The 27,611-nt window shown below is 34.5% G+C and overlaps 1 protein-coding gene across 3 annotated transcripts in view; it reads left to right on the top strand.

Moving 5' to 3' along the window:
• The window catches only part of ASCC3 (activating signal cointegrator 1 complex subunit 3), a 257,468-nt gene that overhangs the window by 159,602 nt on the left and 70,255 nt on the right, over positions 1-27,611 (top strand). For all 3 annotated transcript variants that reach the window (XM_052685015.1, XM_052685110.1, XM_052685166.1), the window contains exons 15-26: positions 66-257; positions 570-794; positions 6,341-6,460; positions 10,558-10,722; positions 11,568-11,654; positions 13,845-14,021; positions 16,137-16,362; positions 19,354-19,508; positions 23,405-23,503; positions 23,952-24,120; positions 25,962-26,182; positions 27,518-27,603. In XM_052685015.1, coding sequence (XP_052540975.1) covers positions 66-257; positions 570-794; positions 6,341-6,460; positions 10,558-10,722; positions 11,568-11,654; positions 13,845-14,021; positions 16,137-16,362; positions 19,354-19,508; positions 23,405-23,503; positions 23,952-24,120; positions 25,962-26,182; positions 27,518-27,603 — 1,922 coding nt within the window. The remainder of the gene's footprint in view (positions 1-65; positions 258-569; positions 795-6,340; positions 6,461-10,557; positions 10,723-11,567; positions 11,655-13,844; positions 14,022-16,136; positions 16,363-19,353; positions 19,509-23,404; positions 23,504-23,951; positions 24,121-25,961; positions 26,183-27,517; positions 27,604-27,611) is intronic.

Here is a 27,611-nt window from a genome sequence, read left to right as displayed (position 1 = left end):
TAAAATATACTGCTTCTCATACTGCAATTGAAAGTGAATTTAATATTTATGCTTTTCTATTTTAGGTACAGAGATCCAGAAATAAGCAGTTGCGTGAGCTGTTTCCAGATGGATTTAGTATTCATCATGCAGGAATGCTGCGGCAAGACAGAAGTTTGGTTGAGAACCTGTTTTCTAACGGACATATCAAAGTGCTAGTATGTACAGCTACGCTTGCCTGGGGTGTCAATCTTCCTGCTCATGCTGTTGTTATTAAGGTAAGAGCTTGTATTACTCTGCACATGGTTTTCTGTCTTAAAAGAAAGATAGCAAGATCTTTATTGTGGGTTTGGTAGCTGGAGGGGAAATGTCTGATGGACTTGAAATGTTATTTATATCTCATTAAACTGATTCTTACTAGTGGGAATCTAGTTTGTATAGTAAAGATTTAAATATATCAAAGATTATGAAAGGATTAGTTAAAGTACACTTCTGAAATCATGCTGTATTTGCCTAATTTCAGTATTCAGCTCATCAGGATTATGTTCGTGTGTATTTATGTTAATTTTTATTAACTTTTCCTCAATCAGGGAACACAAATATATGCTGCAAAAAGAGGCTCCTTTGTTGACCTTGGAATTTTAGATGTCATGCAGATATTTGGTCGAGCTGGACGGCCTCAGTTTGACAAATTCGGAGAAGGCATCATTATTACAACTCATGATAAACTCAGTCATTACCTGACACTTCTTACTCAGCAGAATCCAATTGAAAGCCAGTTTCTTGAAAGCCTTGCCGACAACCTAAATGCAGAGGTAATTTTTGAATTATTTTGAAGAACTAACAAAACCTAGAAGGATTAATATTATTTGAAACAAAAAAGAAAAAGTGTTATTTTCACAAATAAAATATCTCAAATGGAATCTTTATTACTGTAAGCATGTATTTTACAGAGGAGTGAACTATTAGATGTGAAAATGTCAGGGGTCTTATACAAAAGTTAGTAGATACTAGAAGTAGGACCAAAATTAGTAGTACTAGAAGAGGACCAAAATATTAAGGTAAAGCTGTAGAAACACATAGCAAACTAAAATCCTCAAGAAAGGAAAACATCTTATTATATAAATAGACTTCAAACTTACTTCAATTGGTTGACCGCAACATAGGAAGAGTAACATATTTATCTTGAACTCTTGTTTTCAGTGTCAGATTAAAAGTGGTAACTGGTTTATTATAAACTGCAAGTTCTCGGTTTGCTTCAAGTTCAAAGAAAATGCATTTGATTATTTAAAGTGCTGTGGTTATAATGAGAGTACTGGCTTCCAATATATTAAAACTATTAAAAAACTATCTAATGTAATAACCGGTTAAGTATCTGCGTATACAAATGTACATACACTTTTTTACAAGAAACACTCAGAAATTCTTAAAGTAGAGGCATACAACTAAAGTGCAATGTTCAGTCTTTTTTTTTTTTTTTTTTTAAGAGTGCAAGTGAATTTACGTTTATTGAATATTCTATGGAGAGGAAATAAAGGTTAAAAAGTCATAGAATTGCAGAATATATTGTTTTGGGACCCTTAAGATCATCTAGTTCCAGCTCACCTTTCATGACAGTGGCACCTTGCATTAGACCAGGTTGCCCAAAGACCCATCTAAACATACCTTGAACACTGCTAGGAATGAGACACCCACAACTGCATTAGGCTGAATTGAGATTTCAGAAAAGCAGAGTGCAGTAGGAGAATCACCTTCCTCTGCCTCCTGTCCATGCTCACAGGTTACATTTGGCTTTCTGTTCTGCAGGCACACATTGCTAACAGTCAAAGAAAAAATGGCTCTGTGTGCTTAGAATCGAAATGACAAAACATAAAAAATTGTCCAAAAAGAAAAACAATTTGCTGCAACAATTTTAGATAAGACTGGCAAGAATAAAAGCAATCTTATTCATGAAGCTTTATTCAGATTTTTATCTTAAAAAAAAAAAAAAAGGTATTCATCCAAGGAAGTATATATTTCTGCTAAGTTGTTTCTTTTCAAATACATGAACTTGACTGGAATTCTAAATGTAGAGGAAAGAAAAGGAAAGAAGTAAAGAAAGATCATCTTTTATAAAAACTATCCTATTGTCACTAAGAGTACCACTATATGGAGACTAACTGTGTGTTGTTGACTGATTCATCACAGAAATTTGTAGACAGTAAGCTGATGGCCACTGGTATTTTTTTTTTTTACCATAACGCAAACTTCTATGAGCAACAGAAAATCTGCACTGTTATATAACAACATGACATGGTTGTAAAGAGAAACCAAAGAAAGGCCAGAAGCATCCAGTGTATTTCCGCAGTTGGAAATATAGGAACACTCCATGCTTCCAAAAGCAAATGCAGTCGATTGGGTCTCTTGCCAGGAGTAGATAGCAGCTATGAATGAGGCAATGATTCGTGTATTTGCTGTAATGCAGTATGTAATCCTAACTGCACAATCATGAAGTGAAATCCAGAGCCTTGAGTATTGTAGCCAGGTTTATGAAAGAAAACTTGGATAATGAGGGGGTAAAATGAGACTATTTTTAATTCTGATTTCATAGTGAATTCTATAGAAGCAGGAAATTTTCAAAGACTGATAGACAAAGGAACAGATGCACTTTTATGGAAGGAACACACAGACATACCTGCATTCTTCAGATCAGAAACAAGGAAAATAGGACATGACATAATAGTTTTATGAAGTAAGAATGACATGCCAAAATATTGTACTTTTCCTGGGAAAGACCAGGAAATACTTGCTGGATTGAGTCAGTGACAGGTTCAGAAAATGCGAAAGGTTGCCAGCTGGGGAGTTAGACTGTGGAACTGCTCGCTGCAGGAAGTGGTGTCTAAAGGGTAATGTGGCTCAAAATCTGTATGAAAATGGCATAAAAATCTGTTTAGCACTATTAAATGCAAGGGTATTATCTTTAACTGAAAATCTCAAATTGCATTATTTTAAGAATTCAGAGGAAATGTTTATGGTGCCTGCTTCTCTTAAGGTAACAGCAGATGCTGAAGGGCAGTCTCAGAACAGCATGTTGACTTTGGGCGCCCACTATATTTGTTTCTAGAAAAGCTAAGTAGCAGAAAAAGCTGAAATACACTCAACTTCATTGAGCTGGTACCAAAGATAAGACTTCAACATATCTATCCACTGAGAATTATCCTGTGGACCCAAAAAACTTGGGGTTTTTGATTGCATTTTCTGTTCAGTTGGTTTTTTTCTTCTTCTGGAAATGAGCAGTAGAGTAAGAAGCCAGTGATGCTCATTGTAGGCATGGAGATGCTCCCTTTTCCTTTTCTGCTGACAGTGTGCTCACTGGGCATAGTGGAAAGTAAAACACAAAATAAATTAACTGGTTAGTATTCATAACTGAAAGGAGAGACTCCTGGGTCAGTTGACCAGCTGGCAAACAGAAAATACCTACAGCTGTATTTTGTATTCCTGTATTACAGGAAGAAAGATAAGATGCAGGGGGATGTGGTTTAATTAGGCCATAAACTTTAACTTATCTGGGAACTATCATCAATAGCTCATACAATGCAGGTCACCATTCCTTCCGTAATTGTTTCCACCTGATAGAACCCTCCCTGTCAGCCACAGCTGGACCCCAGCTTGTTTCTGGGGCTCCTTCCTTCCCCTAGGAGCTAGAAACAGGAGAAAATTTGCAGTACTGGACAGTAGAAATACTTTCCCCAGGAGATGTGCCTTTCCATGCATTTCCCTACAATTTTGTTGTTAAGCCAGGAAGATAAATAAGATGGTGCATTGGCTAGGGTGGACCAAATCTAAGTTTTTGCCTTTCTCAATCTAAAGCCTTCCATGTTGGTGGAATATGAGCTACAGCAGGTATCAGAAGAGACAGAATTTCTTCAGAGCATTTCCAAAAAAATCATTGAGGAGTTGGGTGACTACATGGCTCATCTGGGTACATGCATATGCTAGAGGAAGCTGACGTGGTTCTGGGATCTGACCTGACCTGTATGAGACCAGCAACCTCATCAGTGACTGCTGCTTACAGTCAAAGTGTTGTGATAACTGGTGCAATCAAACAAACAACACGCTGGAACAAGCTGACTAGGGAGTTTGTGGAATCTCCTTCTCTGGAGATATACACCTGGATGTTTTTCTGTGTAACCTATTGTAGAACATCTGCTTTACCAGGGAGGGTTGGTCTATGTGATCTCCAGAGATCCCTTCTATGATTCTGTGATTCTTAACATCATCAACATCGTATGACTCATCAACATCTGTGATGTTACCTGCATAAACTACTGTACGGTTTACTGAACGCTAGATTTTTTTTCCTTAATGAAGAATCACCTTGTCTATTGGTTTGAAATACCAAATATTCTTGAACTTAGTACAGGTCTCCTAATTTTGTAAATTATTTGTTTTGAAATTATTCTTAGGTGTTTGCATTAATGAGATTCCTCCCGTGTCACTCTCAGTTTGAAAATGTGTGCTTTTGTTAAATCATGTGTGAGAGCTTTACTTGAACACTAGATGGCAGCAAATAATTAGAAGTAGTTTGGTTTTCTTTTTCCTCTGCATAGTATTCAGTGAATGTTCATTGAAGTTGGGGAAGGAGAGCAGTGTTACGTTTCAGTTCAGTATCTGAAACCCAACTAAATTTTATAATCCAATGTGTTTTTTTTCTTATTTTTTCTTCTAACTGTGAAAATACTTAATTTGCCAATAGTAAAATGAGTTATTATGGCTTTTTTTTTTTTTTTTTTTTTTTTTTTTAATTTTGAATTGTCAGGCTTCACTCTCATCTAGAAGGATAATTTTATCTTTTTATTTTTTTATGTAAATAACAGTTTGAGGGGAAAATGTTATTTATTACTGGACAATGTTGTTACACTGTTTCAAGTTGTGCACTGAAATAGATTTGAATGATGGAAAGAAATCAGATGCTGAAATTAACCTTGGGTTGCAAACAGAGTAATAATATGCAAGCTGTATTAAATGTCATCCCTGTAGTAATCTATGGGAAACTAAATGTTTTTAAATGTTTTCTAGCTACTTTCACGTGCTATATACTTTGTAAAACAACAGAATGGGGCTTCCCCTGGCCTTTTTATGCTGTTGAACACAGAAATACTTCAGAAACAAGCTTGGATTGTTTTTTTGTTGTTTTTTTTTTTTATGTTAGTCATTGAAATCAACAGTGTTTTAAGTTATTTAAGCTTTTAACTGAGGGCAAAACCATCTTGCATTACTATTTTTGAATGGTTATCAATAGATATTTATGTTATTTTTTAAAATATCTATGACATTTAATGATACTTGGATCTGAACATGTGTATAAAACCACTTCTATAGGGTTTTATAGTTTTTTTGAAATCAAGAGAATTGCTTACATGAAATCCAAGCACCCACAAAACAAAAATAACATAAAATAATAATAATGACGGATCACAGAATTTTAGTAAGAGGAATTTTTGCTTGTCTTAAGGAACTAGTCACAACCAAAAAATATTTCTTTTTGAAGCATGTAGGAAATATTGCATTCACCTAAAGAAACTAAATGGAACAAGCAATAAATTTGTTCTTCTGAATGTAACTAACAGAAAGTATTGCTGAAGTTACTGTGTAACAATGTATATACCAGTAGTTTGATGGTGAAAGAACTCCTGAATTAGCAGAAGTTGTTACTGAGGAAAAAAAAAACACCAAACTTTTGATATACCTTATTCATCCTTGGAAAAAAAAAAGAAATATGAATTATTTCTGTGCATATTGCTACATTTTATTATGCTTTGGTGCAACAAAAAAATGTAGCAGGTGCCTGTATGTTTAACTTTTAGTTACAAAAGGAACAAACTGTTTCTTAGCACTGTAAGTGTAAGTCAGGCTACGGCGACATGACAAAGAAAATCCTTACGACTGTCCGAATCATTTAGTTTAAGACCAGAGCATGCATTTATATTGATATGAAAACTTAATCTTTTAATTTAGGCTTTCTTTTAGGGATGGTCTTTAAATTACCATGAGCACATTTACTCAAGAATGTTGGTACTTCTTGAATAAGCTATCTCAGTATTATCTTTTCTGTGTTGATACTATAAGCAGTATGAAGAATCATTTGGATGACTACATATAATATAATGTCATAGAACATATCATGTTATTGGATGTTCATAAGACACAGACATATAAATGATTCAAAATATAGCGCTGTCTTTATTTTAAAATAATTTAAGTTGGAAACATATTGACATGTTCTTTAATGCTAATGCACTGAATTCAGTATGTTTTCAGCAAGATGTTTGTATTCAGCTGTAATATATACATTTAATTTTCTCTCTTTTCCTCTTTCCAGATTGCTCTTGGAACAGTAACTAATGTGGAAGAAGCAGTAAAGTGGATAAGTTACACTTATCTTTATGTACGGATGAGAGCAAATCCATTAGTATATGGCATCAGTCACAAAGCTTATCAGGTATAAAATACATTTTAAAAAAATCTGTAACCTGCCTGGGTCTGTAATCCTTCCATGATGTGAGGATAAATATTTGCTATTTCTACTTACCTGACATCAGCAATTCTTTTAAAGTGGTTAGAAAAAGAAAGATAATTTTTGCAGGAGGCTACTTTTAGCACTAAATTAAGAGTTCCCTTCTGTTCATGCAGAAATGTATTTGAGCTGATCAAGTTATGCTTCAAAGGGCAACATTCATTTTTATGAGATAGTTGATGTAACTTGGCTTATTGTCAGTGTTTCAGTATTGTAGGCTAGATATAAATGATAAAGTATTTTTGAGTTGCTGGCTTTTTTATCCTCCTGTAAGATTCTGTTCTAGTGTATGTCATCCTGTGACATCTTTAAATTATAAAATCAAACTTTTTATTGTTTTTTTTCCCTTGTGATTTAATTGTTGTAAGATTTTTATTCATTTAGTATTTAGTACCATTCCATGTATTGATATAAATCAGAGCACATGTTGTAAATTTTTTCAAGTTCAATTCATTCTCTAAAATTTTGAAGATGTTTCATAGATTACTGATTATCTGAATATTGTTACTTTTTTCTGTATAGCTGGTTAAAAGCATTTAATGTTATCATAGTTTGGTCATGGGTAATTGAGTATAGTGCAGGTGCAACTGTCACAAATACGTTGTAATTGCACTTTATTTCACGTTTCCTGGATATCTTTTGTAACTCCATCATTTGTCATGATATTGTGAACATAACATTGTTGTTGTAACATGCATAGATATATATGCTAGGAAATATTTTTCAGATAGCTTTTCTGTCTGGTGGTGGAAGTTACATTGTTATGTATTTAGGTTTTGGTTTAAACAGCTTGTGCAGATGCATTTAGGACTTCTCTGGTCATCTCAAATCTGTTTTCTACAAAAAAAAAAAAAAAAAGCTCAAACAGTACAATAACAGCACAGTTGCCCTGTGTTGATATATCTTTGTCCAAAATCAACCAAAATCCAGAATCAGAAAGTAATAAATGAAAAGTAAAAATTGCTATCCTATTCCTATAAATTCCGCTTTTTTTTTTTTTTTTTTTTTGCAAGACATATTTTTGATTAGTGTGATACACAGATTTTAGTTAAAAAAAAAAAGTAACAAAAAAAAAGGCAATAAAACACTAGCAGAAATGTTTTTATAAACTTAAAAAATAATTAAGAGGAGTTTTTTCCCCCTCCTCTTACTTTTGCATTTTTATTCAGCTGCTGAAAAAGTCAAGACTGCCAGCACTCGTCTTTTTCCGCCACTTTTCCACTCTGCCCTTCTGATTTGATGCTCTGGAAATAGGTGTTCCTGTTTGTGTTAAAGAAGCAACAAACTACATCAGTTTGAAGTGTTATCTGCTCATCTGGAAGCAAACCCAATCCCAGTATTTTCCACAAAAACAGCTTTAAATTTAAAAGCTATTTGTGTGTTGGAGGCAAAGAGTGTACAGATTACATAGTGCCAGATGTGGGCATAACCATAGATTTGCTCACTTAGACCATTCTGTTCCTTCTGTTTCAGTTACAGGTATCCAGTTTACTAAGTGGTATGTTATTGTTTCTTGGTAATCCTACAGTGTGCCAGTTTCTGCCTTTGTTTTGGTTGACAGCCAATGGTACCCATTCAGAATCCATATATCTGCATAATCATCATGGGTCACACTCTTTTCAGCTGTTCAGTAGAGCTACGTAAATGCAAAGCACTTCTTTCCCTTTGCATGGGGAGCCACGTATTCACCACATTTAGTGATGACTTCATAGAGCACAAAAGGTCCAGCCTGTCCCCAGAAAAGAGTGTTTTGTACTGCATAGAGAGAGAGGGAGTCAAGAGTACATCTGCTGTGCACAGACACATTCCATGCCCTGCGTGTTCTCACCAGCATATTACCATTCCCTACCTAGCCAGTTTCTGCAACATCCAGTTTAGATTCCTCCAGCCCTACTACTTTGATTAGCAACTTTTCATGTTGTCTGCCAGGAGTGCCAATTATGACTTTTATTGAGATGGGAAAATGGACAAAATTTATGATGAGAAACGAAGTGGGAGGAAAGAGTTTAGCCAATATGAGTGTCATGTTAGTGAAGATTGTGATATGAATTACAGACATTTGGCCTTTCATTTAGGGCTCCAAACAAGTGAGGTCTGTTTTCAGGTAAATACTTTGTCTGTTTTCTCTTCTCTTTTTTTGGTTCTACTGTTTTTTGTTCCTACAGTTAAGGAGTGCTTTTCATCCCCTTAAGCATTGCATTTGAGTTTTAAGTATGTGCAGTTCTCAGAAAAGTTATATGAGCATGTCTGCTCATACAGACAAAACACCATGAGTAGTAATATAATTTATCACTCGTTCTTGACTTTGCATACATATACTCCAGACCACTTGGTTTTTTTCAGTGGACACACCAAGGCTTGTTTTAAGAGCATGGCTTAGAGCTCTTCTAGGCTGGAGTTTTTCACTCTGGGATTACTGATTATGCAAGTTCAGCAAGAAGGGTGCTACCCAAGGATTCTCTACTGGAATATTGTTGCACGGCCTGTTCAAGCTACTGACGTTTCTTTAAAGATGAAACCTTAGTATTGTCTACTATTAAAAGTCTACTGTTGTGGGCTGTTGCAGCTTTAGGGCCTTTTATATGGAAGGCAAAAGATTGGCAGGTAATTTGGGCTGCCAAAGGAACAGGGAAGTGTTTTGATTTTTTTTTCTTCCCTTGTTTTATGAAATGTTAAACATCTGGCATCCCGACTGTTGGTGGTGGTTTTTTTTTCTGACCACCTCTGCTCTGAAATCTGACCTCGATGCATGACTTACTATTGAGAAAAGCACTCTAGACCTTTGTCATCTTAGCTTTTGACTGGAAACTAAGGCAAGCCATAACTAAGCAGAAACAGCTTCAGAGCAAATGATAAAGACAGGGAATATTAGAAACTAGTCTTGCAGCTGCTTTGTGGAGATGGCTATAGTTGTTCACAGTTTCACCAGCCACCAGATGATCCACTTCAGAATAAAGGTGAAACTGAACACTGGTCCAGGGGAAAACAGAACAAGCCAAAGCATAGCAATTCTCCAAACTTTGGTCATATATCTTTGGTGCAGGTTTACCAAGAGGACTGATATGACTCAGTAGGAATCTGAACTGTACAAGCCCAGAAACAAGTGTTGCCTGTGTACTAGAACAAGTTTCGGTCTTTTCGGATTGGTGACTTACCATTGCTTGTGTAATTAGAGCTGTATCTCAGGTGTGCATATAGCAGATGGTTAACATGACTGTGAATCCATTTTCACCCATTCCTGTGGGTCTGGCTCTCCCAGATGCATGGTGTGGAAACGTGCAATTATACACCAATCCCATTCAAATGGGAGCTTTGCCCAGTCTTTTATATACTAATGAGTCAATGTGCATTGTTACTTGGACAAAATGTTCAAGTTCCTGAACTTCTGTATAAATAGAAATGGTGTTAAGGACAGCATGCTTCCTGTGGGCTCTAATATGAATGGTTATACAATAAGTCTATAACTCGGTAATTGGAACGTCTCTGCTGGTGTACACAAAGCTTTTGGAGACATGATAGGTTTTTAGGTAGCAATCATTTCAGCAATCCAGTGCAAAGCATATTCTGTTTGAAATACAGTAAAAACTATTTTCATGTGAGATACCGAAGCTGGTTATGTCTTCAGATGAAGTATTTTCATAAAGGGTAAATATTACTTTAATGGTAATTTTCATGAATAATGTTATCATTAAAATTTCTTTCAAATACTTAGTTGTACATTTCTTTTATAATCGCACATCTGTTTCATTAATAATGTTATCAGCCGACGTAGTATTGACAGCCTCATAGCATTGTAAAAGAAATATTATTTTGATTGCTTTGTCATGCATGGTCAGTTTTTGGTCAATATTGTAAATGTAGTTGTTATTTGCGAGAGGGAGCCCAAGAAAACCTTTAATTAGCAGTTGTACCTTCCTTTTACTTGATTTCTGACTTATTAGTACTAAGTTATTAAACTAAAATGATTCATTTGATACGTTTTTTTTTTCACTTATGCAAATAACTGTGTATTTGGTATCTAGATGGATCCAGGTCTAGAAAAGCACAGAGAACAGTTGGTAATTGAAGTTGGCAGGAAGCTGGACAAAGCCCGCATGATTCGCTTTGAAGAAAGAACCGGCTTTTTTTCTTCAACAGATTTAGGCAGAACTGCCAGCCACTACTATATTAAATACAATACTATAGAGGTAAAATATATGATTCTATTTCTGTGGGGTTTTTTTCCTTCTTTTTGAACCTATACCTAAAATAGTTATACTACAGAATATGTAGTTGATTTGCAAAATATATTTTCAAATCATATTTACCAAAACGAAGAGAGAGAAATAGAAACTACATATAAAGCAACAGTGGAAAAAATGGAGTTGGTATGAGATTAGGTTTGAAATTTCTGTAGTCTGCCTTCTTTTATGTGGATTAGAAGAAGCATTTTGATACTATCGATCTGTGCAACCATTGGTGCATGATAGCATATTCAGGAATAGAGGTTGGTAATAAAAAGGCTTTTCCTGCATGAAAAATCTGTCAGCTTGCCATATGCAATCTGAACGAATTTTGGCACTAATCATATTGGGTTTCAAATAAGTGAGTAAGGTGGCACAAAACTGTGTACATGGGAAGCTTGGTTTGAAGTATACATTCATCTTAAAAGCTTTCTGTTATAGCAAATTGATATTTTTCTTGTCAAAGACTCGGAGCATTAGTCATTTTTGACTGTTTATTGTCACTATGTGTAATTTGTCTCACAGATTTATCTTCTCACATATATTCTAGATATTTGTTTACGAACTGACATGATTGCATGTCTCTCAATTTTTGGTGCCTGAATTTAGAGGGGACTAATTTTTCTGAAAGTAGTGTGAAGTAATTCTGGAAACTTTTAGTGTTCAAATTGTATCACTCTGATAATCCAATTACTTATTTGCATCTTAATTTTAAATGCTTTTAAAATTCTTAGTTAACTATTCCTTTTTTTTGTTCTATATGTGCATTTTTATTTTCAGTTCTAAATTAATTTGTTTTATTTTAATAGACTTTCAATGAATTGTTTGATGCTCATAAAACAGAAGGTGATATTCTTGCTATAGTGTCCAAAGCTGAAGAATTTGAACAAATAAAGGTAAAGTTGTACTGTTTAGTGTAAATAGCATGTTTTAGAACTAGGCACTTGTGTAGTACTCGTTCCCTGAATAGTAAGCTCCTTTTCTATATACCAAAGTTCTGTTAAATATTAAGCATATTATAGTATGTTTTCCAGGTAGGAATGATTGCCAAGAACTATATATGCTCTCATTCAAATTTATCTATAATTCAGCTTGAACTGCAGTGCACATTTTATAACTAGTTATGGATCTTCAAGAATTCCCTTTAAATGCTTTTAAGAACTTTTCAGCTTCTCAATTATTAACAGGTGAAGATAAGTGTCTATTGGTATGGCGCATCCAAGAACGATGATTTCTGTTTGAAGTCTCAATCTCTTTTAGATGTCTCCATGAACAATTTGCTTTAAAAGAAATTATACAGGACTAACTAAATTTAACTGTGATATCATTCATGCAGAGGGTAATATCAGCTTATCAGAATGATTAATTCTATTTTCAACACAATATCTAGAAAGTTATTTTAATGAATTCTATTGTACAAGCTATGAGATTACTATCAAGCTCAGTTTAATTCCAACCTCCCCTTTTGCCGCTTCTGTTGGTAGGACGTAATAAGATACCTTGCAAGCTGGTTTGAACTTATTAGCACATGCTTCCATCCCATAGAGGTGCAAGCCAGACTCTACAGGGTTTATTGGGTCAGGTTCATTGCCATTTTACCGCAGTCATACAACTTTCAGATTAGAGTTGGCTCTCGTTCGCCTGTTTCTAAGGACTCGCAGCGTAAATCCCTCACCATCTACATGTTTGCACACATTGTCTGAGCATTGCCATCTCTTTATCTAATGAAGAAATTCTATAATCTCTTGTATTACATAAGATAATAAACAATGAGGTATTACAGTGATACATACAACATTTTCAGAGCTACAGGCTTTATTCACATTAGTGATACTGCTTTGCCAGATCTAAATTTAGCATAATCAAATATTTAAAAAGAAAGCATATGGAAGATAAATGTTTCGGTATTTGTAGTAAAGTCAGTAGCGATGCTTCTTAACTTATAACATAGTTTTTCCAGTTTGCTTTCTCATGTTTATGTGATATGGCATCAGTGCAACATCATTTCCATTTTGTTGTGATTCACTTGCTGTGCAGCTCTGAGTGTTAAAGCTAACTGGTTTGCACAAGAGTAACTCCAGTTTTATTCCACTTCATGAAGATGAATTTTGACTTTTAATAATAAGAAACCTGTCTCCACAATAATTTTTTAAATTCTGTATTTTGAGATAGCAAAGTCGGCAGTAGCCAAAACACTGATCTGGACTATGCAAAAGCAGAAAAACCTATCAAAAATGTTGACGTTAGCAGCGCATAACGTTTCCCTGACATTAGATTCATCTGGGATGGTTGTGTCCTTCATCTTTTCCTTTCCTGTAGACGGTCGGACAGTCGGGGCTTTTAACCCAACTGTATTAGGGCCTTTTGTATGTCAGGTAGTCGAGTCCAAATGAAAATTACTTTCAGCTGGTTCCCTGCAGGGACCAAACATTTACCCTCTTTAAATAAGTTTTACACTAACAGACTATCAGTAAATCAAAGAATATGTAGATTTATGCTATTTTTGCCATGTAAGGGTCATCAGTGAGATTGTAACAAGTTATGCATTATTCAGAATATAGGTATGAATATTTCTTTACTCATACTGAGACTTAATCTTATTAACAGTGAAAACTTTAATATCATGAATCATAGTACTTCACAGTTTTGAGTTAAAAATGTGTTATGCCACATGCAAACTATATAACTATAATGAATACATTTAATGTTAATTCAAGATTGCCCTAATCCAGATGGACAGAGGTTTTACTCTGGTCAAATAAAAAATGAAATCTCATCAGATGAAGGATAGTGGGGTCAGAAGATTCAATTTTTGTGGCATATCAAATTTTCGTATGTCAATGGCAACCTTAATAGATGGTGATGAATAATAAAATGTAATTGTGTCACTATTAAGATTGTTTCAATTACAGTCTATTAGCTACATTCTGTAAGATGTGGTTTTGCTTCTCTTTTTTTTTTCCTCCTTAAAATCATAGACTCGGCTTTAAAATAACGTAACTATATTATAAGGAATATTCAATTTTAGTATAAAAGTTTTTTATCAAGGTTCTCCAATTTCTTCATATAGTATAATTCTGTTTTAGGTTAGAGAAGAAGAAATAGAAGAGCTGGATACCTTATTGAATGATTTCTGTGAACTTCCTGCTCCTGGAGGTGTGGAAAACAACTACGGAAAAATAAATATCCTCCTCCAAACGTATATTAGCAGAGGGGAGATGGATAGCTTCTCCCTTATTTCAGATTCTGCATATGTTGCACAGGTAAAAATAGTGTTTTTTTACATATCTGTTGCTGCTTCTGCTGTATCCGTTCTTCCAAATGTTTACATTTATGTAAATAGACTTTGATATGCATATTTTTTTTTAATGCAAATTGAATTGAAAACCATGTGTGTATGATGTACTTTTTTAAGTAGAAAAAGACCTGCAAAATCCACCGTTTGGAGAGTACTGCATATTTTTTTATGAATTTGAATATTCTTTTTATTTTTATTACACCTATAGTATTACTGTATTTAGAAGTTATAATAGAAGTTGCTGTGAAAGGATTTTCTTAATATACTGGATTTTCCTCTGAATCTAGCAAACTGTTGCAATCTGTGTTTATGTTCTTTGTATTTTTATATTTTTATCTATAAGACATAATTTGTGTCTTATTCACATCCTTGCTTTATACAAGAAAGATGTGCAATTACTGATTGCTGTGCTTAATCATGTAGGTTTGCATATTAATCTGTATATTTGTTTGTCAGTTTTGTTTGATAGCTAATCAGTCTAGTTACACAGCATGTTTAGCTCTTACACCAAATAAAAAGAGAACTGCAAATCTGTGACACAAAACCACCTGCTTACACAATTAGAGACCATCTTCGAAAGGAAGAGGTATTGCTTGAAATTTTAATTCCTGAAGAACTAGAAGTGAGAAAATGCTTATAGACAATCCCAGATGTGCAGCATTAGTAAGAATATGAAACAGATTATAAAGTTTCACCTTTTTAGGTCATCCTGTATGTCTGTCTGTTTTTGTTTGTTTGATTTTTTCTTTTAAACCGTCGTGTTGCACAGAATCCTTTTAATCTCATCCTTCCAAAACAGATTTAGAAATTTGCATTTATCTGATGCTGAAGATGAGTTAAATATTTGAAAGTGTACGTGTTCTTCAGCAAGATTTTCATAGCATCTCAACTTCTTCAGAAGAGTTTACTTTTCACAGCACGCAAGGTTTAAATGCGTCAATCAAAAATCGTTACACAATAAAAATCGTTGTCTTTGCACAGCTAGATCATTTTCACTATGATTCTTTTAATGTTTGCTTTTAAGACAGTTTTTTGGGGGTTTTTTTGTTTGTTTTTTGTTTTTTGTCTGTCTCAATTACAACATTTTTAGTTAGACAACATGTTCTTCTCAAATCTCTATAAATTGCGCGTATGGAACCAGTGCTTCAAATTATGAATTTTTTTAATTGGATACTGAGTATTAGGAAAATCATTCATCCTTTCTGAGTTAAGGAAATGTGCTTTTTTAGTGACATATGCTTCCTATCATGGCCAAATAATTTTCTTTATTCCTGTTGGCACTGCAGAGGCAGTAGAGAATGATTGTATTCTAGTCAGTGAATCAAGAACAGAATTGCTAATCCAGTCACAGTACTGGTAGGCAATAAATAAATAAATAAATAAATAAAATCACAACTTCAGAATACAGTTTGATAAGCTTATGACATATCACATATATTAATATCATAACTTAGGTTTTCAAGATATTACTGACCTCTCTGAAGCTTATATTAATATTTCCAACTCCAAAGCAGATTGTTACAGTTTGGTCATATAATAGGCTTAGGAGATGGTAGTATGTTTTGTTTTTGTTGTTTTTTTTTTTTTAAAAAAAAAAAAGCAACAAGAAAAAAAACTATTAAACTTCTGTGCAGCTGTTGTGAAAGTCAGGGTGAAATGGGTACCTGTTTTGGAAGCACAGTTAAGGTAAAAAATCTTGAATTTCCATGTAAACTGAGTTTGCAGATGTATGGGGCAGAAGGAGGAAGATGCTAAGCACAGTAAGAGTGAACTTGATTCAAAAGTGACTGAGACTCAATAAATGTAGAACTCCTTAATGTTATGTTCAAAGTCCCATGGCAGACCTGCCTGTACAACTGTAATTAATTGTATGTCTCTTGTAATTACTGTAGGCAATCATGAGGTAGTTCTGCCATTAGTCAGTAATGGAAAAAAAAAAAGTTTTCAAGAGTGCTTGAAATAAGTTTGAAAAGAAAAATCTATTGTTATGGTTTCTCAAAGATGAGTCTATGGTTCCTTTTCATTTTCCAAAGAATACTTGAGTTAATTACAACATTTTTGCCTTCTTTTCACTCTCCAGAATGCAGCTCGTATTGTTCGAGCTCTTTTTGAGATTGCCCTTAGGAAACGTTGGCCTGCAATGACATATCGACTACTGAATCTCAGCAAAGTCATTGACAAGAGGCTGTGGGGCTGGGTTAGCCCTTTGAGACAGTTCTCTGTGTTACCACCATCAGTCCTCTCAAAGTTGGAAGAGAAGAATCTCACTATAGACAAGATGAAGGACATGAGAAAGGATGAAATAGGTGAGAAATCAGCAATTCTGATCTACTTACATTATTTTGGATTACTATGCAAGTTTGAGATAAATCTGAGCCATTCATTTAGAACCCAAACCCTCTGGTCTTGAAGCCATGTAAGCATATTAACATGTTATTATGGGCTGTCCAATAAAAAAGGATTATTCAGTCTTCATGGCTCACAATATGGCGCAGTTTTGATGGTAGCCCATGTCCTGCCAACTCCAGGAATGGACATGTCAATTGATGTTTCTACATTTACAAATGTCAATAGACACATACCCACATATAGGTACATACTTGAAATCATGTATACCCTATGCTACCATTGCTTTAGTTATGTAAAACACCATTTTGAAAGACACATTTATTTTTTCCAATTGGAAAAAAATTTTTAATGCCATACTATTAATGATAAAAAGAAGTAAAGCAGACTCTTATGCCTACACGTGCTTCTGAAACACTGCATTAATTTTCATTGAACGTGGAGAATCATGTCATTGGTTTCTTTGCAGAAAAAAAGAAAAAGAACTATTTTTTTAAGGGATTTGACATACTGAAAATGAGAAAATCCACAAAGTAACTGAACCGTGTGATGACATTTTCTACTATATGCATATATACTACTTGGAAAAAATATCCTCAAACTTATTGAAATTAAGAAAATAAGTTTTGTTTGCAATATATTTCTTTTTCTTATATCAGAATATTTCTTCTGATATACAGGAAAATTCTTTAGATCTTAGATTTTCCTTGCTCCTGAAATATCAGATTTTTGAGGAAAAAAAAGAAACAACTTCTGTGTTTTAAAATGCATGCTTTTACAGTGAAAATATAGTTCAGAGTCACTGCTTTTTAGATGATTACGACCTCTGATTTGATGTTTCTTATTTCATAAAAAATCTTAGGAAGCTTTTTTATGTGCTTAAAATTAGATTGGAAAAAGTTGAATGAGTATTTTGCAGAAATTAGTTTGCAAAATAAGTTTGCAGAATTAGAGACATTTTATTTAACAAGGTAACTATTTTATTTAACAAGCTCAGCCAAAGGACAGAGAAAAAATCCAGCTCACTTAAACTGTACATTATAATAAATAGTAATTTAGAGTTATTAAAAATAAAACATTTAAGTTCTAGCTTTGTAATGTTTTTTTCATTCAGAAGTATATCTCGAATTGTTAATTTGTTACGTAGTTGTGCAGGTGATTTTTGGCACAATATATTGTTCCATTAATAGTATTAGCATTTTTATTCTTCAATTTTTAATGCTTATTTCTTTTCATACCTGCCTTTGGAGAAACGAGAAGTTCGTATTAAAATATAAAAATAATTTTGCTTCCTTCAGCTTGCAGAACTAGCATACACAAGGTAGACAAATATCAATATATATGTAGAACATGTAGCTTTCTTTTATATTAACTTAGCTGGAAAATAGGCTTAGGTTTTTATTGTGAAAACAAGCTATTGCTGACTATGTGCCATGATATTTTGTGTTCTTCAGCCTTATTTAAATGCCAAAGCAGGTTGGTCTGTGCTTCTTTTTTGAAGAATTACTTCTTGACATACATCTTCCTCTCTGTCCTTTCTTTCTATCACCAAGGCTTTGCTTGACTTACATTTTTTATTTGAATTAAAAACCAAAGAAATGATGAAAGACACAGCTGCCAGATGCAGGCTTTTTCTCTGACTCCGTAAAACAGTTTCAGTGTTACTACTTTACCTTTTCAAAGTTTGTTGTCACTTTAGGAATAGAATAAAAAAGACAGGAGTTAGCTGGCTATCTCAGACAAGTACTGGTGATAGACAAATGCCGCGTCTCCCAGTGAAATTGTGTTGTATGCCCAAATCCTGGATTCCAGTGTGCCATGAATTAGACAGCAACAGTCTACTCACTATTGCAGAGTAATCATAAAGTTTGTGAAATGCCAAGAAATGACTGAGGTATTTGAGATAGGCTGTCTATATTTTCAGAATACAGTTGGCAGTCTTTGTGGAACAAGCAAAATTTATTCATCTTTTCTCAAGTATACCAATCTTCTAGAATAGACAGATTCTGTTTAGAAGTTTGTCGTATTTCTTAAGTGCTGTTGATAGTTTCTTATAACAATCAAAAAGAATGAAAAAGAAAATAGAAAATTTAATAATGATTTTAACAAGCCGCATTTGGGACCAAGAGACTTACTATCCTCTAGAAGGTATATGTACAAAACCTCAATGGTTTTACTGTACAGATTCAGAAGTCCACCTCTCTAGCATCATGATACAGAAAGTGATTTGGGGCATGAAGAAGACTAATTATCTGCAAAACCTTATTAGTCTTTGACAATTGGCATCTACCTTTATTCAACACAATTTCTGAAATTTTATCTCTAATTGCAAAACTACTCATGCTGTAATGCTGCCTAGGATTTTTATTTTTTTTTAATAATATGATCCTTTATTGCCTTAGTTATCATGACTATGCAAAAAAAATAATAAATACTGCAGCATTTAGTTTTTCCTTTCTAAAAAATCAAAGATGCTATGAGATGATTACTAGTCTTGTGAATCTTAAGCCATTTACTTTTATTCAATGCTGTGAATCCAGTTTCCATGTACTTTGAATTTCTACACAGAAATTGTAGAAGTTTGATTTTGTGCCCTTCATCAAGCAAAAGGTCAGTATTCAAGCTTTTAAGAAGAGCTATGCGACTTGGTAAGAGCATGGTCAAAAAAGTCAGTGAAGAAAAGAAACTCCCTTCACATATTTTTTTCGGTGTAAATTCTTAATAGTTATTTTAACCCCTTCGGAGTTAGTACTGACTTTTCTGGGCTCTGAGTTCCTAATTCATGTATCACAAAATATCCTGATGTGCCACATGAGGAGAGTCAGACATTTATACAACCAGGAGCAAAACAAGCAAGCAGAAATACTCCCCTCTAAAAGCCTACTTGAAAATTCAAGTTGGATTATTTTTCCTGTCAATGTGAATTTGTTACAATAATCTTTTCTTGGCAGGTCATATGCTGCATCATGTGAAGATTGGGTTAAAGGTAAAACAGTGTGTCCATCAAATCCCCTCCATTGCAATGGAAGCAACGATTCAACCAATTACTCGCACAGTGCTCCGAGTTCGCTTGAACATCACACCTGACTTCACATGGAATGATCAGGTAAAAAATAAAAAAAATAAAAAAAATAGATGGAGTAAAACCAGAAGTGTTCATTTAGCTCCAATTACGGGGAGGCTACAACTATCTGAATAAGAAAATAATGTTTATTTTAACTGCAAAGTCAATTTGGTAATAGGAATGGAATCACCTCTAAGAGTTTTACAGAGGAGGGCAACCAAAGATCATCTTTTTATCTCTATTAATTTTAACAGGGTTGTAGCGTTTATATCAAGTTGAAGCAAGTGCTTATACTGAATATCAATAGTGTCTCACACACAGATTTGAGATACATGCCCAAAATGGAGAAGCAAGAAAACAGGAGACACAGATGGCTTTCTAAAATATGAATGAATGTCAAACTCATAAAATAAAGCCATGTAGTACAGTTTGTATTGTATGCCAAATTCTGCTGCACTTCATGGCTTTACAAATATATATTCACATCAATGCCTTTTCTGTATTGTAACTTGCCTGAACAGAAAAGTCAAGATATTAATTGAATGCTTACATATACCCACACCCTTCCATTCTGAATCTGTTCATTAGAAATAGATATAAGAGACATCTAAATGAAATGCAAATGTCCACATGGGGGCATTGTATTGTTGCTTGTACTTTTAAAACATTCTACAGAGAGAGTGGGCAAGCACGTTTGTCTTTTTCTTCTCTTAGAAGATAAGGGAAATTATCATTCTGAAAGGTGCCTACTAAGTATCCTTTATTAAAAAATAAGTTATAAATCCCCTCACAAATTTACTTTAATCACAAGTAAATTAGAGTTTTATTCCATAAACATTTAGATGATATTGGAATTTATTTTTCCTGCCTAAAGGCTTTTTCTTTTGTTTTGGAAGCTTCACCAAGTTAGCTTGAGAATGGAAGGTTAATGATCAAAATATGTAAGGTCAGATTTCCCTTGCTACCTGGATTTATTACAAAAAAAAATGTTTAAATGAGTTCCTAACATGAATTTTAATACGGATTATTTTTTGTTATGATTGAAACAAGTTTTATCATTTATCTTTCATCCATGTTACCCGATTGCTATCAAAGAAAAAAAAAAAAAAAGTCATATTAAGCTATTTCCACAATAATACAAAGTAATTTCTTACTCTATTTTTAGTTTTGTCTACAAAGTTCAGATTCTTCTAGATTTTTATAAATTGAAAAGTGGTCTGCACAGAATTCAAATCATGTATTTCAGCTCTGTACTTGACAGGTTATGGCAAAAAAGCAAATTTTGCCCATGTTTACTACAACCCCTTGATATACTATTCCTAATAGTTGCTTTGGAAATATTGTAACCCTTTTGTCAGTTCAACATATGGAACTCTTCTAGTCCTTGCACATTGCTACTCATCAAAACTAGAAAATCTCTTCAATATTTTTTTTTACTTTTTTTTAATCAGCTAGCTCTTTCTTGCCGTTTTGTTTTGTGATATTCTTATTTCTTTCTTAAATGAAACTTCTATCTAGTGAGACAAAAAAAATTAAATTTAATAGTTAATAAAAATGGATAAGTACCTTTTCAGTTCAGCCATGGAAGGTCCAAAATTACTTTTTCATTTTCACGCACTTTTCTGAAAAGTTGTTTAGAAGAGTACTGTCATCAGAATGTTAAAAATATTAGGTAACAGTTCATGTTTGTAAGACTGTTCCTTTACCTGGATTCATAATTCTAGAATGATCTCATCATGAATCTTGTACTTACCTTTACAAGGGATGGGCAAATAGATACATTTTGGTAAACGTTAATTATGACATCATCATCTTGATCCTTAATGGGCTGCAGTCTTCAGTGCTGGGAGCTCTTAAGTTTAATAAAAGCTTGTGAGCCAGATTCCAGTCATAAAGTCTTACTGTATTGTTATAGCCAAGGAACATATCCAGACAGGGCAAATAGCCCTTTCTGCAGCTAGAAAGAGTCCAAAAGAAATACAGAGTAACTAATATTAATAATCAAATCATATATTAGACACAGTTTTAGGGCAGCAGTTGCCCAAAATACAGGTATGCGTCAGTTCTTAAATGGTATGCGGTTCATGAAGAGCTAGCTGTATGTATGTAATTCACACAGCATGTACAGGACAACTGGGTGATCAGGTTCAGCCAGCATGGGTTCATGAAAGGCAGGTCCTCCCTGACCAACATGATCACTGAGTGACCCGTCTGGTGGATGAGGGGAAGGTTGTTGATGTAGTCTACTTCACATAGCCTAGACTTCAGCAAAGCCTGTGACACTGTTTCCCACAGTATTGTGGAGAAACTGTCAGCCCAGGATTGCACAGGTACTCTCTTTGCTGGATTAAGAACTGGCAGCCAGTCACGAGTGGTGTTCCCCAGGCTCAATGCTGGGTCTGTTCTGTTTAATATCTTTGCTGATGACCTGGATGGGGTTATTAAGTGCACCCTCAATAAGTTTGCAGATGATACCAAGTTGAGATAGTTGGAGTAGGAAGACACTTCAGAGGGACCTGGGCAGGCTGGATTGTTGGGCTGAGGACCACTGGAAGAGGGCATGACTGAGTGCCAGGACTGGCATTTTAGCCACAAGCCCAAACACTACTGGCTTGGGGCAGAGTGACTGGAAGAAAATCTGGAAGAAATGGACTTGGGGGCTCGGTTGAACATGAGCAAGTAGTGTGCCCAAATCGCCAAGAAGCCCAATGGCATCCTGGCTTACACAAGAAATAGCATTGCCAGCAGAGAAGGGAGGTGTATTCAGCTCTGGTGAGGATGCACTTCGAGTACTGTGTTCATTTTTGGGCTTCTCACTACAAGAAAGACTTCCAAGCTCTTGAGTGTGTCCAGAGAAGAGCAACAAAGCTGGTGAAGGGTCTGGAGCACAAGTCTTATGAGGAGAGGATTGTTTAATCTGAAGAAGAGAAGGCTCAGGGAGACCTTACAGCTTTCTAGAACTGCCTGAAAGGATGCTGTGGGGAGATAGACATCATCCTCTTTTCCCACCTATCTAGCAATAGGACCAGAGAAAATGGCCTCAAGTTGTGCCAGATTGCATTCAGGTTGGATATTAGGAAAAATTTATTCTCTGAAAGAGTGGCCAGGTGCTTGAACGGGCTCCCTGTGAAGGCGGTTGTGTCGCTGTCCCTTTAGGCATTCAAGAAACATTTAGGGAGATAGTTTAGAGGGGAAATATTGTGGTAGGTGAATGTTTGGACTGGACAATCTTCGAGTTCTTTTCCAACCTTGGTGATTCTGTGCTTCTGTGTTTTTCTCACGTATTCTATAGCAGTGACTAGATCAAGCTACGATATTCTGAATCTGATAACCGCTTCTTTCTAGAAAAAAAAGGAGGAGTAAGAGAGAGGAGAGAAGAGTGTCAGAATTCACTACAACTTTTCCTAAAAGAGTGTTTTTGACAGACAGCAAAAGACAGTGTTTCTGTGCACAGAATTCAAACACTGAAACAGTGAAGAAAAGAGAGAAGAAATCCTGTTTTGGGATCCTGGTAAAAACCTTTGCAGTTCAGTCTATTTATAGACATCTGAGGCATTTGTTTTGGTGTGTTTATTATGTCCATTAAGGAAACATGTACATTAAGGAAACTCATTGCAATATGATCTTTAAGCAGACAGATTAATTAGAAATGTTATATTGCTTATATCTCTGATTTCTTTATTTCTAGATGCCTTTGTAAGCATGCATAGTTTAGAAATATACTTGGTATACCCAGCAAATCTTGGAAACCTCACTACAACTACAATAAAAAATCATAGAATCATAGAATCACCAAGGTTGGAAAAGACCTAAAAGATCATCCAGTCCAACCGTTCACCTATTCCCAATAGCTCCCACTAAACCATGTCCCTCAACACAACATCTAAATAAACACCTAAATAAACATCTAAATAAAGATGTGTTTTCTGCTCTTAAAGGTACATGGCACTGTTGGAGAGCCTTGGTGGATTTGGGTAGAAGACCCTACTAATGATCACATTTATCATTCAGAGTACTTCATCATTCAGAAAAAACAGGTAATGTATTTTATTCAGAATCTCATAGCAAGACAAAAGTCAATTCAGTAAGAAATAAATTTGTACGGTCAAACAGAATTTTGCACTAAACAGAAGCAGAGCTTTCATTTTCAGATGTTCATTTTAAGCCTGGACTTTCAGAAAGGTGTTTTCTAATTTTAGATGTCCCTTTTTTCGAAAGTGGAACACTTCTAATCAGATGAAAAAAGAAAAGACTATAATGTTTTTTTCTGTTAAAAGAAAGGATGAAGAGTTAGTCTTGCCTTGAGGTAAATGGAAGCAAAATTTATTGCCAGTGATTATAGCTGCAAATATCTTGCATTTGGAGTTGCATACATAATTATTGCTTTGTATTAGTAATACTTATGAAAGTGAGGCAATCTATGTGATTTGTCAAGTTACTGACTTGTCTGTTCAGTAATTATTTTCTACACAATGTTTGCACTAGGTCATTACTAAAGAACCTCAACTGCTGGTGTTTACAATCCCAATATTCGAACCTCTGCCTTCTCAGTATTACATTCGAGCTGTGTCTGATAGATGGTTAGGAGCAGAGGCTGTGTGTATCATAAATTTTCAACATCTGATTCTTCCAGAGAGACATCCACCCCACACAGGTATTTGAAATTTGATCATTTTCTTTCATTCTTCTTGTTTGCATTGATTTTCCTTACAATAATGTAATAAATCTCTAACTCGTTCTTCATAATAGAAAAGTATATGTTATTTCATTTTCTCATAATTGTATTATCGATACTATTTCTTCACTTTTTAGAGCTCTCTAAAATTTTAAAATCCAGCTTATTTTGACTCAGCCTTATAGCAGATCTTTTGTTATTCCAGGTTCACCAGAGAAAAATTGAAACTGACAATAAAATTAGGCAAATATGTATGTTGCAATATGTCCTAGTACTTGTAGTCATTACATTTCTTGTGGACTGGTTCAAAATAATTTTAGCATGGAAGGTTGCATTGTAATTGGTATTCGGGAAAGGAAAAACAGTTAAAATTTTGGAAATGGGCAACTTCACTATTTTTACTAACATGAATGCATCATAGCAAGCATTGTTACAGTACAGAACATCTAATTTCAACTCAGCGCTGCTGATCAAGTCATGGCCTTCCCCTCCCCCTCCTTTTTAACACTTGGCACAGAAGCATGTGTTTGTGTTTTGCTTCTTTTTTTCTGGATATATAAATTGCTTTGTACATTCATTGAGCCTGATGTCATTGTAAGACCTTTCCACTGTAATTACATTTGGCTCATCTAGCAGTCTGTGAAGTGACTGCCTTCAGAAATACTTCATTCTCATACGATGTTGTCCTTTGGCATGCATAAATTCACATGTGTTTGTGAAGTGTTTAGCTATTGTTATACTGTACCTACACTGTCTGGAAAAGCATGTGTAACCTTTTTATCTAATTGACTGATCACTGACTACTATTCAGAAGAAACAGAAAGATATTTACACATCACCAGTTATGGAGCCTCTAGGATTTATGATAATTGATTTCAATTCCCATCTGGTTCCCACTCAACAATGAAGTACATAGAGGCCCTGCTAGACAGAAAACCTTTCTCCTCAGCGGAACTCCAGAAATCAGTTTTAGTGGGAATGATAAAACGGCCATAAGGTATCAGGGAAAAGCATGTGAAGAATATTAGGCATAATTGCCTCAGTAGATTTCATAACTCCCACATCATACCTTTATGTGAAGCACCCTGAAAACAAAATGAGACCTCTAGCCACAAAAAGAAAAAAAAGAAGAAAAAAAATAGAAGGCCAACTTCAAAGCAAGCATCTGCATAGCAGAATCAGTGCAGTCTCCTTAATTTGGTAGGTTTCCAAATCCAATTTGGTTATATATGTCATCTTCCAAATTCCATAATCTAATTGTTTGGATAGCAGATGCCCTCAAGATATACTGAGAATCATGTATTGAAGGGCTGTTTGTTTATTTATTGAGATTATATCTTTAACTACATGTTTAAAGAATTAAACTCAGAATTTAATTGTTCTCCTCTGATTTGCATTACTCCATTAATTTAGAAGCTCCAAAGAATCTTAGCTCTTCCTTCTTCACTATAAAGATCTTTTTCATGAATCTGAAATATGCAGACTGCTGTCTTCATACTCCTCATTCTGTTACCATAAGATGGACACACACACATGATCTAGAATAGTGAGTTTAGAACTTAGTACAACTGGAAAAAAGTAGCTGTCGGAATACTAACTATAATAATTCTTGAAATATCTGATCTGTAAAATCAACTTTTCAGTATTCCTCATGGAAGTTAACAGTAGCCCAGTGTGAATTCTATGTGATATGAAATATTAAGTAAAGCCATTTCCAGTGGAAACTTTCCACTAAGATTTTAATATTTTTAGCTTCATGGTAAACTCTGTTATGTGATGGCATCTGTTGTCATGCATTCATGATTATTTTGTGTTTATAGAGCTTCTAGATCTTCAACCTTTGCCTGTCACAGCCTTAGGACATCCAGAATATGAAGTCCTCTACAAGTTCACACACTTCAATCCTATCCAGACCCAGATATTTCATACTCTTTATCACACAGACTGTAATGTTCTTCTTGGAGCACCTACAGGTTCTGGAAAGACTGTTGCAGCTGAATTAGCCATCTTTAGAGTTTTTAACAAGTATCCCACATCAAAGGTTTGTAAAATAGATTTCCTAGAACCATTTAGTGTATGTTTTCAGCAGCCCAGAAGCCTAGGAAGACTATTGGAAACTGAATTTTGCTTTCTCCAATTTATAACTGTCTGAATACAAAATGCATATGTTTTTATTTCAAGTTTATATATTAATCAGTGTGCAATGAGTGTTAAATCTGGAAACACACCATACCAACGTGCTAGTTTTCCTTTTCTATAATTGCCTGCTTTACCTAAGCTTTTTGCTTAGCCTTTAATCTTCTACTAGCAGTAATTCTGTTTGAAAGCAGTTAGTTACCCTCCATGTCAATACAGCTAGCTCCATTCTCTCTCATATTTAAATAAATAAATTGTAATTAATTACTACAAGCCTATCCTCTGTTACACCTTAAAACAAATTGCCTAAAGCTCAGCATTTCTGCTCTGGGGAGTTTTGTTTTCAAAGTGAATGTGTGGCTGTATCATGACTTAGACATCTCGTCTTAGGTACCCACATTTTAGCTCTAAAGTCTTTGTTTGTGAGATTTAATCAAATAGTCTTTGAATTGATCAGAAATAATGTACATAAATCACTTATTTGTCTTTGAAATCTTAGTATCTTCAGATAATTTGTTAGTCCTGGCTATGATAAATAAAGCTCAGACTTATTTTCGGGTTATGAACTGGACATACGAAATAGCCATTTTTTCAAGGAATATAGTTTTTTAGTTCTAATAAATACAAAAATCTGGCTATATGTTCTAAAAGATATATGTGAATTCTTTGTGCAGCAGTTTCTTCCTGCTTAGACCTTCCTAGAGGTTCAGAATATTTAATCATAAATTTGTAAATATATCTGTATGTCAAGGTATTCCACCCTGCACAGCAAGCTTCTTTGAGGACAATATTATTATGTCATTTTACTCAGAGTAATCAGCTTTATAATTTAAGTTGTATTTTTTTTAATAAGTAAGTGACATATCTAGAAATTGGGTAAGATATTACATGCTGGAAATTCTGATTGTTTTTGTTCTAGAATGCATGTTTCCAGGTTTTCTAGTCCTGGAAAATATGGCTTTATTTATATATTCAGTGGATTTTTATATTAAGTAGTGCAACAAATACTTCCAATTCAGTGAGTTATTCATTTGTTTCTCAGTTTATTTGTTTGTTAATGGCTCAATAAACAAAGTGATGTTTTCAGGTTTGTCTGTTTTAAGTACAGTCCTTGTTTAGATAATTTGAGGGATATGTGCTTTAATTCATTTGCAGATAACAACAAAATCTTGCAAGTAACATTTTCTTTTCATATTGGTACAATTTAATAAAAGTATCTTTTTTTTTTTTTTTTTTGCAGGCAGTGTATATTGCACCCTTAAAAGCACTCGTTCGTGAGAGAATTGAGGACTGGAAAGTTAGGATTGAAGAAAAACTTGGTAAAAAGTATGTTT

The sequence above is a fragment of the Tympanuchus pallidicinctus genome, unplaced genomic scaffold, assembly GCF_026119805.1.
Source record: "Tympanuchus pallidicinctus isolate F22 unplaced genomic scaffold, pur_lepc_1.0 scaffold1, whole genome shotgun sequence".
NCBI lineage: Eukaryota > Metazoa > Chordata > Aves > Galliformes > Phasianidae > Tympanuchus > Tympanuchus pallidicinctus.
Note: the sequence above shows the minus strand (reverse complement) of the source record. Positions and strands in the feature narration are given on the sequence as shown.